At 47.4% G+C, this 17155-nt stretch overlaps 2 protein-coding genes across 3 annotated transcripts; one reads left to right on the forward strand and one right to left on the reverse strand.

The window, feature by feature from the left end:
• Positions 1–2160: 2160 nt before the first annotated feature.
• Positions 2161–9968, reverse strand: LOC128750493 (uncharacterized). Of its 2 annotated transcripts, none has more exons than XM_053850661.1 (2): positions 5369–9968; positions 2161–5229 (listed from the first exon to the last, which is right to left on the reverse strand). In XM_053850661.1, exon 1 carries the CDS (start codon positions 9019–9021, stop codon positions 5992–5994), a length of 3030 nt encoding a protein of 1009 aa, XP_053706636.1. In that variant the 5' UTR covers positions 9022–9968; the 3' UTR covers positions 2161–5229; positions 5369–5991. The 2 variants fall into 2 exon arrangements, with proteins under 2 accessions (XP_053706636.1, XP_053706635.1); XM_053850660.1 differs by having other exon boundaries at positions 2161–5254.
• A 135-nt stretch (positions 9969–10103) lies between these two features.
• Positions 10104–14850, forward strand: LOC128751477 (uncharacterized). The gene is made up of 4 exons (XM_053852514.1): positions 10104–10129; positions 13136–13244; positions 13331–13470; positions 13742–14850. The coding sequence occupies exons 1-4, from the start codon at positions 10106–10108 to the stop codon at positions 14012–14014; spliced, it is 546 nt and encodes a 181-aa protein (XP_053708489.1). The 5' UTR covers positions 10104–10105; the 3' UTR covers positions 14015–14850.
• Positions 14851–17155: the final 2305 nt, after the last annotated feature.

Genomic DNA, 17155 nt, shown 5'->3' on the forward strand with positions numbered 1-17155 from the left:
ATGAGGTGGAAGTGGAGGGGACCTGAGTGAGGTCAGGAGGACCTTCATGAGCTGAGGTCTCTTCAGGTGACTGAGGAGTCAGCTCCATGACACTGGGACCTGGGGGCACTATGGAGAACGTGTCATCCAAAGCACACTATACACTGATATTGTCCGCTATTGAATGTACTTCACCTAAATGACGACGTGCATCTCTGATATGTGCCAAAACCCCAGAGGCCAAATTATTGTCAGTGCAGAAACACATGAAGATGAACATGTGTCCAGCTCTAAGGCTGTTCTTCATCTTTACTTCGTGAAAGAGTCTAAATTATTGTAACAGCTGTATTCCATTCTCTTTCATGCATGTCGACTACTTTATGACCAAACATGATTCACAACTTCTTGTACATGTCTAGAATTATCTGTTGCACATTTATGCACTTCTACTCAGTAAATGTGCAACATGGTATTCCATAGTCCATGTTTTACCTTGCCATCTTCAGTCTTTCAGCAGTCTCCTGTGTCCAGACCTGCATCTGGACACAGCATCACCAATAGTGACCTTCTCCATCACGTGTAATCAAAATAACCCAGGTTTGGTCAGTTCCTTATATAGCTAGTCAATACGCACACGCTGCACACCTGCCTGGTGTAAAACCAACATGCTATGGAAAACCTCAAGCAAATGAAGTTCATTATTGTAGTTTCTTTTTCTAACAAATGGTTTTAATTGCTGATTAATACTCTGCAATGATCCAATGAAACAGCAGCTTCAGGCAGCAGCGCAACTTGAAATGTCTCACCTTTTTAATGTGTTTCTAAGCAAATGGCAGAGGTCAAATTGTATTTCAAACTTCAAACTGTCATTTAAACTAGAACTCAAGCTGACATTCCATGGGAATTTTGCAATTGCTTTCCAATGCACTTCCAGGCGGAAGTCACACTGGCGCAGTGGTTCAGAAGCAACTGCGGGGTGCCTGGATCCCACCCCTGTTCTCGGGGCTCTCTCTCGAGATTTGGTGGTGATGACGTCGGAGCCCAACAGAGCGATTCTGGACACCCCAACTTCCCACAATGTGTGCATGTGGCATACCATGGACCAAACCCCTCCGAACACATACTATCTATAAACCATATAAACCATAAACCATATAACCAGCATAGCTCACCGGAGGAGCGGGGTCACTCAGTGGTGCTGCATGGTGTCGAGACCTAGCTAGATTAACAACAAAGAGATAAATTGGGGTACTGTGTGAGCCAATGTAAAAACGACATCTAACAATCCAAACCACCAATTACACTATAACTTTATTCAAAAAAATGCAGCTCACACCCACAAAGCGCTTCACCAATAAATTAGCTAAGTCACCACGTGTGACCATTATTCATTAAATACAGCGTGTCTACATCCTGGGAACTAGTTGCTGCCTCCATAAGTGATTTTATTGTTAATGTTCAAATCCCACATTCAGCAAAAATTCTGTTTTTAATTAACGACTGCATGTTTTGCTTGACAAATCTTTCAGTAAATCATTTAATATAAAAAATAGGTGGCCGACCATACGCTTAGTATTCAAGATGTTAACACAAGCAACAACCGAGGACACAGAAAGAGAAAAACAAGATATTTTCTATATATCTTATGAACCACAAGTTGAAGGAGGGAGCGGCGAGAGAGGGAGCCGGGCAACTGCAGTAACTACCCCTGGCTCACCGGTCTGTGCTGGTCAATGGTCCGGGCTTCCATATCTCCCAGCTGGACCTTGAATCAGGTGTTGTTTTTCATGTGCACATGGGAGACCCAAAGAAACACTCGCCGGAGATCTGGAGTTCCAAGAGCCTCGGCGACTCTCTCCCGTGCATCAGCTCAAACGTTCATCTTCCCTGCCAACATCCACCCAAGACAGTCTTGGCAAGGAAGATGATGGTCCAGGTCTTGGACACCACACCTCTTAACTTTATGAACCCTATGAAGGAGTTGATCGTCAGTGTTCATCCTGCCATCTCTCTGTCCACCAGCACTTATTAAGTGCTATTTTGGGTTTAAGTCCTGGGACCCCTTTCAGTCATTGCAACACCTTGAGACAGTGTCCTTGAGACCCCAAGTATGTTTACCTGTCATGATAAGCGAGAAGCTGCTATTTAAAGCAGCAAGTTCACGTCCCCCTTGACATCCAGTGTTAAAATCAGTTAAACACTGATTGAATTTGTATGACAGTATCTATAATACACTTATTTAGCACATAATGCTGACACGTGAATAATGCATCCTCTGAGACAAAGAAAACAATGCTTTTCCATGTTTTTAATCTCTGTGCTAAAGTAACAAAAATGTCAGGTTTCGTGTTCGTTTGTGCTTTTATTGTTGTACTTCCTGTCTCCCCGCTTCCGTGTCTTCGTCTGTCCTGCTCCAGCTTAATGGTGACAAACAGCTGGGACCCATTCCGCCGATGATATCTACCCTTCTGCCCACTGTGTTGTCGCTAGATGGTCTGCTGCTGATACGTGGTATGATCTCTTGTTGCTACTCTGATTCTCTTGTCCCTGGTTTGTCTTTCCTTGTTCTTGCTCCGCGTCTCTCTTGTTTCTCTTCATCTATACCACTGTCTGTTTGCTCTTTCCTCAGCTCCGCATTTGCTTCTTTGAGTGTTTGTTTACTCTTTCTGTGAGCTTTTCTGCTAGTTTTTCCTTGCCTAGAGTGTTTGTTTTTCGCTTCTGCCAAGCGTCCTTTGTTATATTCCGCCTCGTGAGTGTATTTACCGAGCGCATAGTTTTCTGCTGTCCCCGTTTTACAGTGCAGTGTAACTCACGCCTGTTTTCTGTTGTAGGTTATTCCCCCACCGTTGGTGTTGTGTCCACCGCGCTCCACTTTGGTGTCGCCGCCCTCAGTTCATTGTTTTTGTTCGTGTATTATTTTTGTATTAAACTTCTTGATTAACAGAAACCTTGCTTGTCTCAAGTCATCTGCGAATTTAAAACCATATGAATTGAGTCACCTTACAACTACACTATGACAGAACCGTCTAGCCACTGAACTGACTCAGCAATGGTTTTGAATTTGCAGAAGGCTGTAGGCTCCCAGAGCACTAGAATCTCTAATTTAGAGAGAGTGACTCAGGGTTTCCTGGAGCAGCTGCAGAATATTTCAGCCCATTGTGAGCGATCTTCGCCTCCTCCTACTGGAGCAGACTCAACCTTACCTGCTCCAGTCGCTGCTTCTGCTCCTGCCCCAGTACAACAACTATTCAATGTTCGAGAGCTGACCATTCCTACGCCAGAGGTTTATGCAGGTAAACCAGGCTTCTGTAAGAACTTCTTTTTTCAATATTCGCCTGTCTTTGACTCTCAACCCTCACTTTTCCAGACAGACAGAGCCCGGATTGTATACTGTATAAACCTTCTCCGCGACAAGGCCAGCCAGTGGGCAGCTTCTCTTTGCGAGTCAAGACTCTCCCATTCTGAATGATTTCCACACATTCTCCTCAGAGAGGCGTCGAGTTTTTGATGCTCCCTTCAAAAGTGGCTCTTGCGCTTCCAAGCACTTAGTATCTGTCACTCAAGACATCCCTAAGGAATCGGTATCCGAATATTCGATCCGCTTCAGGATCCTAGCAGCCCAGACTGGATGGAATGAACCAGCACTCATGTCCATATTTATTAATGGGCTAGCCTCCAACATACAGGACCAACTCTCTCTCCGCGACGAACCCAACTCTCTGGAGGAGCTCATCCTCCTAGCTATTGGAATAGATAACAGGATCAGAGAGCATTCCAGAGAGAAACGTCCCACTCACCACATGGTGTTGCCGGTTCCGTTTTCTCCACCTACAACTAACCCTCAGCCCGAAGTCTCCTCCTGACTTGAAGACTCTGAGCCCATGCAGGTGGGGAGAATGAGACTGACACTGGAAGAACGCCAACTCCGGATCTCTCGGGGCCTTTGTTTATATTGTGGTCAACCGGGTCACATCATCCGTGTTTGTCCGGTCCGTCCTAGAGGCTGCCGTCTTCCACTCGTCTCCCAAAATAAGGTCAGTAAAACACCTATTAGAGTGGGAAGAATAATTTTTTCTGCCTCCCTGCGCAAGGGAGAGACGAACTCTCCGGTCGAGGTGTTCATAGATTCAGGTGCTCATGATAACTTTATCGACGCCTCTTTTGCTGACTCATTATCCGTTCCTCTTGTCAGGTTGGACTCCCCTCGCTCTCTTTCGGCAATTGACGGCAGTCTGCTCCCACAAGTCACCCACCGCACCTCCCTCCTGACCCTCACACTGTCTGGAAACCACTCTGAGGTGATCTCGTTTCTGGTTCTCCCTGCTTCTTCTTCTCCACTCGTTCTCGGTTTTCCCTGGCTCTCCACACACAATCTGCAGATAGACTGGAGACGGTCCAAGATTGCTGGCTGGAGCACCCACTGTCATGCTCATTGCCTTAGGTCTGCTCCTGGTTCCCTTCAGACCACCCCTTCCTCCCCACCCTCACCTCCGGATCTCTCAAAGGTTCCTACTTGTTACCACGATCTTGGGGAGGTATTTAATAAGGACCAAGCTCTCTCTTTTCCCCCTCACCGCCCTTATGATTGCGCCATCGATCTAATTCCTGTGGCTCCTTTCCCCTCGAGTAGACTATATAATGTCTGCCCAGAGAGAGAGTCAATGGAAAGATATATAAATGAGTCCCTAGCAGCTGGTTTGATTCGCCCTTCCTCCTCCCCTCTGGGTGCGGGGTTTTTCTTTGTCAGCAAAAAGGACAACTCTCTTCGTCCATGCAATGACTATCGCGGCTTGAACCAGATCCATGTTAAAAATAAATACCCACTTCTGCTCATCGACCCTGCTTTAGAGCCCCTAAACCAGGCAACTATTTTTTCGAAACTTGACTTACACAATGCTTTTCATCTAGTTCGCATCAGAGAGGGAGACGAGTGGAAGACCGCTTTTAAGATGCCTCTGGGTCATTTCGAATATTGTGTCATGCCATTCGGGTTAACTAACGCTCCTGCCGTATTCCAAGCACTTGTAAATGACATCCTCAGAGATATGATTAATCATTTTCTATACGTCTACTTGGACGACATACTGATCTTCTCAAGGGTGGAGGAGGAACACAAGGAGCATGTGCGGCTGGTCCTACAAAGACTTCTGGAAAATAGACTCTATTGCAAAGCCGAGAAGTCTGAGTTTCACATGAAACAGGTCAGCTTCCGGGGATTCATATTGGGAGAGGGACGCCTTCTTCCTGATCCTGCAAAAATCGAAGCTGTGGTAATCTGGAAGACACCGAACAACCGTAAGCAACTCCAACAGTTCTTGGGCTTCGCTAACTTTTACAGACGCATCATCCGAGATTACAGCAAGGTTGCTGCTCTACTGACGGCGCTCACCTCCACTGAGATGATTTTCGTCTGGACTCCTGAGGCTGAGGAGTCTTTCAACAAGCTCCGGACTCTGTTTTCCTCTGCTCCGATCCTGCGTCATTCTTACCCTTCCCGGCAGTTTATCCTGGAGGTAGACGCTTCAGATTCAGGAATCGGCGCTATCCTGTCACAAAGGGATCCGTCTGACCAAAAGGTACACCCATGTGCTTTCTTTTCCCGAGGATTGTCAAGTGCGGAAAGAAATTATGATATTGGCAACCCTGAGCTCTTGGCCGTTGTGGCTGCACTACAGGAGTGGAGGCACTGGTTAGAGGGGGCTCAAACCCCTTTTTTGGTATTCACAGACCATAAAAACCTTCTGTACCTCCAGTCCGCCAGACGGCTCAACTCTCGTCAGGCTCGTTGGGCTCTTTTTCTGGGAAGATTTAGGTTTTCCATAACCTACCGCCCAGGCAGCCAGAATGCTAAACCCGATGCTCTGTCCAGACTCCATGAGAATCCTCTCTCCCAAGAGAAAATGGAGACCATTGTTCCTGAGACCTGTATCGTTGGATCGTTCCAAATCCTCACATCGTCCTCCAGCTGGTCTCTTACAACCTCTGCCTCTGCCTCTTCCTGGCCGACCTTGGTCACACATTGCCGTCGATTTTGTCAAGCGCTTGCCCCCGTCTGCAGGTATGACAACGGTTATGACCATTGTGGATAGATTTTCTAAGATGGCACACTTTGTTTCCCTTGTTCCTGAATCTGGTGGTTCTGCATCGGATGCTGCGGAACCGTCTGCCAGATGGCAGGAGGGAGAACAGTGCATAGTTTGCATGAGTAGAGTCCGCGATGATCCTTTGTGCCCTGGATAAGCAGCGAACATCTGCTATATCCTTGATGGCAGGGAGCGGGGTCCCGGTGATTTTCTCCGCTGTCCTCACCACCCTCTGCAGAGACTTCCAGTCTGATGCACTGCAGCTCCCAGACCAGACGGAGATGCAGCTGGTCAGCAGGCTCTCGATTGTCCCTCTGTAGAAGGTGGTCAGGAAGTGCAGACGCTGCTGTGCCTTCTTTGCCAGGGAGGAGGTGTGGAGTGACCAGCTAAGATCGTCTGTGATGTGCACACCCAGGTATTTGGTTGTACTCACCATTTCCACAGCCCTGTCGTTGATGTAAAGAGGGGCATGGCTGTGTCTTGATCTCCCGAAGTCCACGACAATCTCCTTCGTCTTGTCGAGATTCAGGGCCAGATTGTTCGTCTCACACCAGTCCACCAGATGTTGCACCTCCTCCCTGTAGGCCAGTTCATCATTGTCCTGGATGAGACCCACAACCATTGTGTCGTCCGCGTACTTCAGGATGTGGTTGCTGCTATACTTGGGGCGACAGTCGTGGGTCAGCAGAGTGAACAGCAGTGGGCTGAGGACACATCCCTGAGGGGAGCCGATGTTCTGGGAGATAACACTTGACGTGTTACCTCCTACTCGGACAGACTGGGTTCTGTTGGTGAGAAAGTCCAGCAGCCAGTTGCACATGGAGGTCTCCACTCCTAGTTGCTCCAATTTATGTACCAGGTCCTGTGGGATGATGGTATTAAAAGCTGAGCTGAAGTCCAGGAACAGCATCCGAACCAGAGTGTTCTTCTTCTCTAGGTGCTCCAGGCTCAGGTGGAGAGCAGTGGAGATGGCGTCCTCCGTGGAGCGGTTCGGCTGGTACGCAAACTGGAACGGGTCGAATGATGCGGGGAGTATGGAGACGACGTGGTCCTCAACCACCCTCTTGAAGCACTTCATGATGGTGGATGTTAGTGCAACGGGGCGAAAGTCGTTCAGACACGTGGTGGTCGGTTTCTTGGGCACAGGAATAATTATGGCCGACTTGAAACATGGAGGGACGACCGCCTGGGTCAGAGAGGTGTTGAAGATGTCCGTGAGCACTTGGGACAGCTGGTCAGCACATTCCTTAATCAGTCGTCCAGGAATGTTGTCAGGGCCTGCAGCTTTACTTGCGTTCACCTTCCTCAGAGTTCTCTGCACCGTAGCGGTGTCCAGTCTGAGCGTCTGTTCGTCAGAGTGGGGGGCAGCTTTCCTCGCAGGGTTGGTATTGAGAGCTTCAAACCTTCCAAAGAAGTTATTCAGCTCATTGAGGAAGCTGATGTCGTCACGGCAAGGAGGGGGAGAGGCTTTATAGCCTGTGACCGTCTGGATGCCCTGCCACAGTTGTCTGGTGTTGCTGGCATTCTGAAAGAAGCCTTGGACCTTCCGACTGTGGGTGCGCTTCGCTGCCCGGATTTCACGGTTCAGATTCGCCCTGGCTGATCTGAGTGCCGTTCCATCTCCAGATTTGAACGCAGCATTTCGCTCCCTCAGTCTATCACGCACCTCTTTCGTCATCCAAGGCTTCTGATTGGCCCGAGTGACGATGGTCGCATACTCCCCCACGTCTGTTTGCTGATTGCAGTCCGTAGCAGCATCCTTGAACATGCTCCAGTCAGTACGCTCGAAACAGTCCTGAAGGGCTGATATGGTTCCCTCTGGCCACACTCTCACTGTCCTCACTGCTGGTTTCTCTCTCATGAGCAGGGGCTGGTATGCAGGGACCAGCAACACAGAGAGATGATCTGAGGAGCCGAGGTGAGGACGAGGGACAGCTCTGTACGCCTTCTTGATGTTGGTGTAGACCAGGTCCAGGGTGTTCTCCCCACGAGTAGCGAAGTCCACATGCTGGTGAAAGGCTGGAAGCACAGTCTTCATATTGGCCTGGTTAAAGTCCCCTGCCACAATGAAGACACTCTCTGGGTGTGTGGACTGCACGTCGCTGATGGCTTGATGGAGGACACTCAGGGCCTGTTTGCAGTCAGCGCTTGGAGGGATGTACAGGGCCACCACTGTGACGCTGGTGAACTCACGTGGCAAGTAGAAGGGTCTACATTTCACAATCAGAAACTCTATGTCCACACAGCAGTGACTGGAGACCGGAGTTGTGTTGATACACCAGTTGTTGTTGATGTAGATGCAGACACCCCCTCCCCGGGTTTTACCTGTGAGCACGTTGTTCCTGTCCGCCCTGAACGCTGTTAGCCCTTCCAGGCTAATGGCGGTGTCCGGGACAGAAGAGTTGAGCCACGTCTCCGTGAGGATCAGCACGCAACAGTTCCGTGTCTCCCTTCGGGTGTTCAAGTCCAGTTTCAAATAGTCCAGTTTGTTTTCTCGCGAGCGCACATTAGAGAGCAGGACCGACGGGAGCGGCGAGCGGAACGGGTTAGCATTTATCTTAGCCTTAATTCCGCCGCGGCAACCGCGCTTCTGCTTCCTCTCGCACCGCCTCCGATGTCCCCCGTGATGATGATCCCTGCTGCTGGGGAGGGGCTTCGCTGTGCTGTAGGACTCTGAATCTGACTGGCGGGGCTTCGCTATGCTGTAGATCCTTGGATCCGACCGGTGGAACAGACCGAGGTCGTGTAGGGTCGTCCGTGTCTCCGCCCTAACGGGATAAAAGCCGTTGAAATCCCTCAGATTAATGATCGTTTGCCGGTCATATCCTAATAAACGCATTGCGCCGTTTCCACTGTTTGTTCGTTCGTTCGTTGATTGTTTCATTTTCATTGTATTATACATACATTTGGCTTTGTTACCGGGAGCCTCAGTAGCCACTGCCTGACAAGGCGCCGCCATCAAAGCGATACGCGATTGACTGGCCCTGAGGAGCAATACTGGATCTCCCGCTCCCTCATCCTCGACCAAGACTTAATCTCAAGTTTCACGGCACCCACCCAGACAAGGCTGGAAAAGTGCCTAGAGGCCCTCCTCGAAGGGGGTGTACTGTTAGGTTTCGTGTTCGTTTGTGCTTTTATTGTTTTACTTCCTGTCTCCCCGCTTCCGCGTCTTCATCTGTCCTTCTTCAGCTTAATGGCGACACACAGCTGGGACCCATTCCGCTGATGATTAAATGGAGCCCGTATCGAGGCCCGTCTCGTTTTTTCCTCATATCACAAGACCGAAGGCAAATGAGGCCCCATTTTCAGCGATCACGTAACTGGCTCGCGTCATGATTCGCGCTCCTTAAATAGGCACAGAAAAACCAGGAAGAGTCTTTGATCACTGCTGTGCTACTTCGACTGACAGAGAGTGACGATGGAGCCACCCAAGAAGCGAAGAACATATCTCCCACAAAGGTATAACAGACAGGTATAATGAAGCACAGGTCTCTATGTGGTGAGGAGGAAGGAAGATTATGATGCTGGTTCGGATATTATATAGCTCATTCTTCAGGACACTGGCTAGTTGAGCCGCTACAAGTGCTGCACAAAGCTCCAAGCGCGGGATGGACTGAAGGCGCTTTGGGGCCACGCGTGAGCAGGCTAGGATGAAGGACAGGTGCCGTTGGCCTTGGCTATCCTCAGTTCTCAAATACGCCACAGCGCCATAGGCTCGATCAGAAGCGTCAGCGAATATATGGACTTCATATGTCACACCCTTGTGACTGACATCCTTCGGAAGGTATGGCCTAGGAAAGGTGATGTGGCACAGTAGGTCCAGTTCCGCTTCCCAGCTACACCACTCTTGTAGGAGTTCTGCAGGAAGTTCAAAGGAGGAGTTCAAAGCCCCCAGAAGAAAGGAGTTCACTCTGTTGTCTGTTGTTGAGCAAGCGCACTTGGTGGAACATCCCTTTGATGTCCCCGCTGATGGCCACAGGGTGCTCTCGGAACCTCAGTAAAACCCCAAGGAGCGAAGCACCAAGGGTTGGACCAGACAGCAGATGTTGGTTCAGTGTCTGTCCGAGGTAGGAATGGGAGCAGTTGAAGACCAAACGATTGTTCCCATTATGGTGCACAAGGTGGTGGGGAATGTACCAGCACTCCTCTGGCGGTTTCGCTTCTTTCACTTCTTGCACGGCGCCAGACGTGATGAGCTTCTGCATTTCTGCACAGTAATCTTTGGCTTTCTGAGGTTCTCTGAGGAGCCGACGTTCCGTACTGCGCAACAATGGCATGACGGACTCCTTTGGGGCATGTAGCAGTGGCATTTTCTCATGACGCAGTAATGGAGTTGCATATCTGAAAATACCATCCACCTCTACCCTGGCAGTTCTGGACTTAAGCAGTGCAACAGTATGATTATCAAGCTTGGAGCGAGTCACTTCTCTCTCAGGGTGTTGGGGTACGACATCCAGTTTCCAGAGTCTCTCAACATGCTGGAAAATCTCATCCAGGTGTGGTGGGGAGGTGGTCAAGAGGCACTGCGTACTGTGAGATAGCCCCCCCGTATCTCGAACGGGACCTTCAAGAGTCCAGCCCAGCCTTGTATGTACAGCAGCTGGCCCCCCGGGGGGGCCCAGCCTGACTGGCTCAACCGGTGTTATAAGGTGAGGTTGATCAGAACCAATCAGCAGGAAGGGGGTAGCATTCTTAAAGGCCGGGATCGGAAGACCATGCATGTGCTTAAACTTCCGTTGGAGACGTTCCATTGGATAGGTGTATGGGGCAAGGCTGAGGTTGTTAGCTGTATGGATGGACGATCCACTGAGGAAACTTGGAATGACACAGTTTGTCCATGCAATACCTGGACATCGTGGCGAACTGTTCGGAGAGGGAGGTTTTCTGGACTGCCGTTCATGTTCAGACATTTTGCTGCTTCTGCGAGCAGCATTGTCCTTTCATTGTCCTTTTCGTGTAAAACAGTTACTGTCTGCCTTCCTGCACGACCCTCCCCTTTGGTGGTGAACCTCTCCTTACCACTACGCACAGCGACATGACTATCATATCCCTGACACCAGGATTCATACCGAAGCCACTCAGCTAAGTCAGTCAAGGTGTGACTAGTTATGGAATTGTAATGGTGGCGGCGAAAGTCTGCCCGCAGTTCTGGGGGAAGCTTACTCAACAGCCTAGCAACGTGAGAACCACACTTGAGTTCAACTTCCCCTTCTGTACCTAGTGTCTGTAGAAGACCCACCAAGGACTGAATCTGGAGGGAAAACTTCTGAAAGGCTGTGCTATCTCCACACCTGACTTCTGGAGCTTCAAGAACTGTGGCTATTGTCCGAAGTGCCAGCTGGTGAGGTTGTCCAAACTTGTCATGGAGAGCTGCCATGATCTCAGTGTAGGGGTTTGGGGAATTCAAGTAGGCGTCCGCAATCAGCTTGGCTTCTTCCAGCTTCAGATGGTCGAGCAGAACTTGATAGTTGAAGAGCTCAGAGGCTGTTGGAGGAAGTAGGTTCTCCAGAGCAATATGTAGTCGAGAGAACTCACTGGGGTCTGGTTGGATGAATTTTGGAATTGTTGGGGGGGGGGTCCTCTGTAGACCTGATCTACTGGAGGAGGAGGGGCAAAACTGTGGACGGGCTGCTGAGACTGGTGTTGAACATAGGTGCTGGATGCACAGTCATTTGCGGGTGGAGCTGGGAGGGGCCGAATCTGATGTGCATCAATATTCAGGTTTTGCATGCTGTGACGAAGGTCTACAGTTGGTTTCAGGCCAGGGTGGAGGTTCAGGCCAGTCTCCTTCATCCTCCTCTACTGATAGTTCAAAGCTGTTACTCTTCCCTGCATGCTTTCCAGGTTGACCCATAACGGCATGCAAGGAACGGGTTACATCCAGTAGTTCTTTCATCTCCTTTTGTGTCTCATGTAGCTCCTTCAGACCTGATTCGAAGGCTCTTTGGGTATGATATAGTCGGGAGCTCTCGTCATAGCTACTTCTTCCTTCGTAATGTGGGTCCCAGTCTGGAGGTCCTGGAGAAGCTGACAAATCGCTGTAAAGCTCACTGTCCTGGAAGCGAACTGAAGCAAGCGGAGGCATCTCATAATGAGCCGCATCCTCATGGTAGCGTCCGTAGTAAGGCGGTGATACTTGTCTCCTCTGGGTTGGGGTCTCCCATGATTGAGGTGTAGGCTTGCCTGGTGGAGGACGGTCTTCTTGCCGACTGCCAATGTAGTCCACTTGGAAGTCCTGGAATCTCGCTGGACGTTGTGGTCTTCGCTTTGGCCGCACGTCCGGGTACATCTCTCTAGGGTCCATCGTAGATTCTTTATCCGGCTCGAAGGACCACTTAATGTTGAGGAGGAAGGACGATGATGATGCTGGTTCGGATAACTGATAAAGAATCCACGATGGTTGGCCGGTCAGAGCACAGGAGTTCAAGAGATGTGTAAACTGTGTGGTTTATTTGTCCAAGTTCTTGATATATATATATATATATATGTATATATATATATAGTTTCTGTGAAATAACACACAGAAGACAATTATACAAAATTATACAAATTACAATACAATGGTCACACCTTAATGGACAAAACATGTCAAAGAAACCGATTCTCATTCCGTGGGAACGGGCACCATCGTGTGGTGGACAAACGCCACTACCCGCACACGGTCCATTGGATCACGTGACCACTTAACACGCCGCAAAGGGCGGTGGCTAATTGCTGGAGCGTCCTTCGTCGACGACGGACTACTACTACTATATCAAATGCACACAAGGCAACGCACACAACTACGGACTAACCAAACACTGAAAGGCAACTATGGTGAAAACAAACACTTACTTAACTTAAGACAAAAAACCCAGGAGGACGAGCGGCAGCCAACTACTCTCAGAGCGAACTTCAACCACTACTGCGCATGTCAAAACTGCCACGCAACGTGTGACGTCATCTTAAAGGGAGCCTTCTGTACACTATGTTTGTGACACATGATATAATAATACATTATAACATATATGTAGATAGAAATTTTAACCCCCACACCCCCAACACTCATTCTTCAAACAATCTTTTGGTTTCAGGTGAAGTGCTTGCTCTTCTCGAAGGAGCTGAGTTACACAAACAACACCACATGCATGTTGAGGCAGTACCGAGCCTTGAATGAAAATGAACGTGCACAACCCGCGCCAAGTAATAACCCACAATCATTTAAAATGCCATGTCCCTCACTGTGGCCGAAACATAACAACATGATCGAATGTAATGTGTCTGTGTAGGTACCAGGAAACATGCTGTGGATCAGGCTTCGGTTGCCATGGTTGTGAAGGATTCCCAGCCTTTCACACTGGTGGAAGATCAGGGATTTAGGAGCCTCCTGGATCTCCTCGAGCCTACCTATATTATTCCAACTAGACAGGTGAGTATTGTATATCCATAATTTATGCTGTTTGTTGTATGGTAAATGACAGGTGCCATAGTAGTGGGCAGCAGTAGATCAGGTGGTTGAGCAGGTTGTCCAATGACTGCAGGGTTGGCGGTTCAAATCCCGCTCCCACCAAGTTGCTTTCATAGTGTCATTGGGTTAGACCTAATCTCCCTCGCCTCGTGTGAATGAACTCTGAGGTGCTTTGAGTGTCATGAAAAGCGCTATATAAATCTGAGGCATTATTGTTTATTTTATTTTCCAGGCTCTAAAGGCAATGGTCGAGGAGAGATTCCATGCCGAAATGCAGAAGGCAAAAGAAGAGGTCCAGAAAGCTAAAGCTTGCAGTCTGACTGCAGACATGTGGACCTCTATGGACATGGAGGCCTATCTTGGTGTGACGTGTCACTTTATTACTGAGGAGGACACTCTGAACACCATCCTGCTGGGAGTGGAACACTTTCCACAGAGCCACACAGCAGAGAACTTAGCCCAGGCAAAGACAAAAATTATGGCAGAATGGGGAATAAAAGATTAGGTCAAATGCCTGGTCACAGATGCGGCATCCAATATGATAGCCTGTGCACACACTCTTGGTGTAAGGCAAAGCATATGTGTTGCACATTCCCTTAATTTGATTGTGCGAAAGTCATTTGACCAGGTCCCCATATTGTCTGAAATAAGAGCAAAAACCAGAAAAATTGTGGCCTACTTCCGGACCTCCACAACTGCTAAAGAACGCCTTGGCCACATGCAAGAGTCCATGGGAAGACCAAAACATAAGTTGCTAATGGAGGTAGAAACACGCTGGAACAGCACACTGCTTATGCTCCAGCGTGTCTTTGAGCAGCGGGAAGCCATGGGGGCTGCCCTTGCTTTACTGTCACAACTCACATCCAGTGACTTCAAAACAATTGAAGAAATCATTAAAGTGCTTGGCCCATTCCACCAGGCCACTGTTAAGCTGTTAGAGGAGAAACGGGTGTCGGGTCTAAAGTGATACCACAGATGAAAATGCTTCTGCATGCAGTGAACTGCGAAGCTTCTAATGTGACCACAGAAACACCAAAAATGTTGACAGACATTTTAAAAGTAAGGCTGAGGGATCATCTGGCCAAACTAGAGACTGCCAGTGTAATGACACTGGCAACACTGCTGGATCCACGGTTGAAAGTACTTGGATTCCACAGTGAGTTGAGAGCAAATGAGGCCGTAGAAAGACTGAAAACGGAGTGCGCCAACATAATCTCTCTGCCATCAATTCCTCCACAAAGGCCTCAAGTGAAGGATGAAAATGCGGCAGCACAATCAACATTTTATATCTGTTTTCATGTTTACTATAATACTATCATGAAGTGCTGTCTTTTTTTTAGGTGGTGGGAACCTGTGGAGTCTATTTGACACGTCGGTAAATGAGAGTCGGGGCGTGTCCAATGCTGAAGCTGAGGCTATTGTGGAAGTGCAACGGTACCTCATCCAAAAATACATTTCAAGAAATGAGGACCCACTGTTGTTTTGGAAGGACCACAAAACCACATATCCACACCTTTACCAGTTGGCAATTTGGTTCCTTTGCACGCCTGCTTCTCTCCCTGCGAGAAGATTTTCTCAAAGGCATGGGAAATCATATCCGAAAAAAGGAATCGACTGAGCCCCAACACAGTGAAAATGATTGAATATGTCCAAGTTACACAAGCACATCAAGTAACTGAACATACAACTGACAAATCAACGGACAGTTAACCACATAACATCTGGGTTACATCCAATGACCAGCAGATGTCAGCAATGAGCTATTAAATGAGGCCTCGACTGATCAACTGACACAAGCCAAATCTATCAATCACATAGGAAAGCAATGGCACAAGAGGAAGATCATTACCTGTGGATGTGAAGTGACCTTCTGCCAACACAGTCTGGAGCCAAGGTGTTGAAATCAGCGAGGTTTGATTGCAAAATTGGTCCCAGCTGTGTAGCTGTGAAGCTGCAGGAAAGCAGGAGAGGAAACAGAAAAACACACAACTGGGGAACAACAAAATAAAAGTGCTGAACATGGACATGACAAAAAGCTCAAGTAAAGTCAGGTCTGTGTTCCAAAGTTGATAGCAGAAGCAGGAGTTCAGGAACAGTGTCCTGGTTAAAGGTAGAGGGAGGTTGGTGTTTGGCAAACTGAAACAAATGGAAGAAGTGAAAATCGGAAAATACTGTATCACAGATGCCAGTGTCTGTGATGTGGATATTATAAAATAATTTTGGGTGGGATTCGATTTAAAAAAGAATCTTATTATTTGGATAATTTCTGATTAATTAGTCCCAACTAATCGCAGTTTAATCATACAAGAATATTTGCCACAAGAAGCCACATCCTTCAATTGGACCCATATGGACCGATACATACATTTAAACAACAAAATATTGTTTATTTTACATCAGTTTGACAATAGCACAATAAATCACGATGGTGGCGATATTCAAGTTTTTATACCACCTTATTTAAACTAAAGCTCTTTTAATGTCATGAAAATATTTGTATAAAAATTTCAATTTTATAAGAATTTCAAGTACATCCAGAGTAGTGGAAACCCTGGCCATTGTTAGAGAAAAACATTCCTCAACAAAAGCAATCAGATGCTTTTGTTTGCTTTTGGTTCCCTGTTGTCTGGAGAGCAAACTGTTCAATTCAATTCAATTTAATTATGTTTTTGTTGTAATTAGTTAATCATAATAATAAGTTGTAATTAATTAATTGTAATTAACTCGTTAAAGTCCCACGCCTAATTAAAATAGATTCTGTATAAAATTATGGCATGCTGCTGATGTTTAGTGCATTTTTAAACAATGCCTACTGTCTCATGGAATATTGAATAGTTACTTTTTCTTGTCATGTGTCATTGTAGGCCATCAAAACAAGGTTTGCACGTGTCCTCGGAAGTGAGGATTCTGTCCTGGTGCTGTGACGCTACCAAAATTCAAGCTTCGTTGGCTGCATGATCCGAAGCGGAGGGATCTGGTGAAGGCAAGTCTGCTGCCACCACCACCACACAGCAACTGTCTACCAGCAGAGAGGAGGAGTTCTTTGGCTTTGCAGAGAACAAAGAAGCTTCATACCTCAAATCAAAGAAGAAACAGGTTGAGGCATTCTGAATCAATTTCCATTGATAAAAAAATGTCTCTCAAACTTAATGCAGCCACTCCCTCCGTTGCCCCAGTATAAGGTCTATTTAGCCTTGGGAGAACTGATTCTCCCTCCAAAGAGAAACACGCCGTCAGAGCTCAAGTTTGAGAAGCTTCTCCACATGAGGTACAGTCATTGGTTTGTGGGATAGCAATGTTGATGAGTGAAATTCCTAAATGTCTTACTACCACTACTGAAGCACTTTATGCAGCATTTTTTATTTAATTTGTTATTTTATTTATCATAATATCTAGAGTTACGAAAATAATTTATTTTGTTTGTGTGGCTGAAAATATTTGTGTTACCAAACCATTGTCACTGCAGTTAATTTCCCAGTTTGGTATAGTTGTGTTTCTGTTTTATGATTCTCAGCATTGCACTATTTGCACTATTGTTTGTTCTTGCTGCTGTTTGTTCTGTAAAAGACTTGATTTTTGTTTTCACTGCTAAAAGTATAGGTTATACTCTAAATAATTACAATAAATATGACTATCAAAAGTTTCA

Source organism: Synchiropus splendidus, chromosome 19 (genome assembly GCF_027744825.2).
Source record: "Synchiropus splendidus isolate RoL2022-P1 chromosome 19, RoL_Sspl_1.0, whole genome shotgun sequence".
Lineage (NCBI taxonomy): Eukaryota > Metazoa > Chordata > Actinopteri > Syngnathiformes > Callionymidae > Synchiropus > Synchiropus splendidus.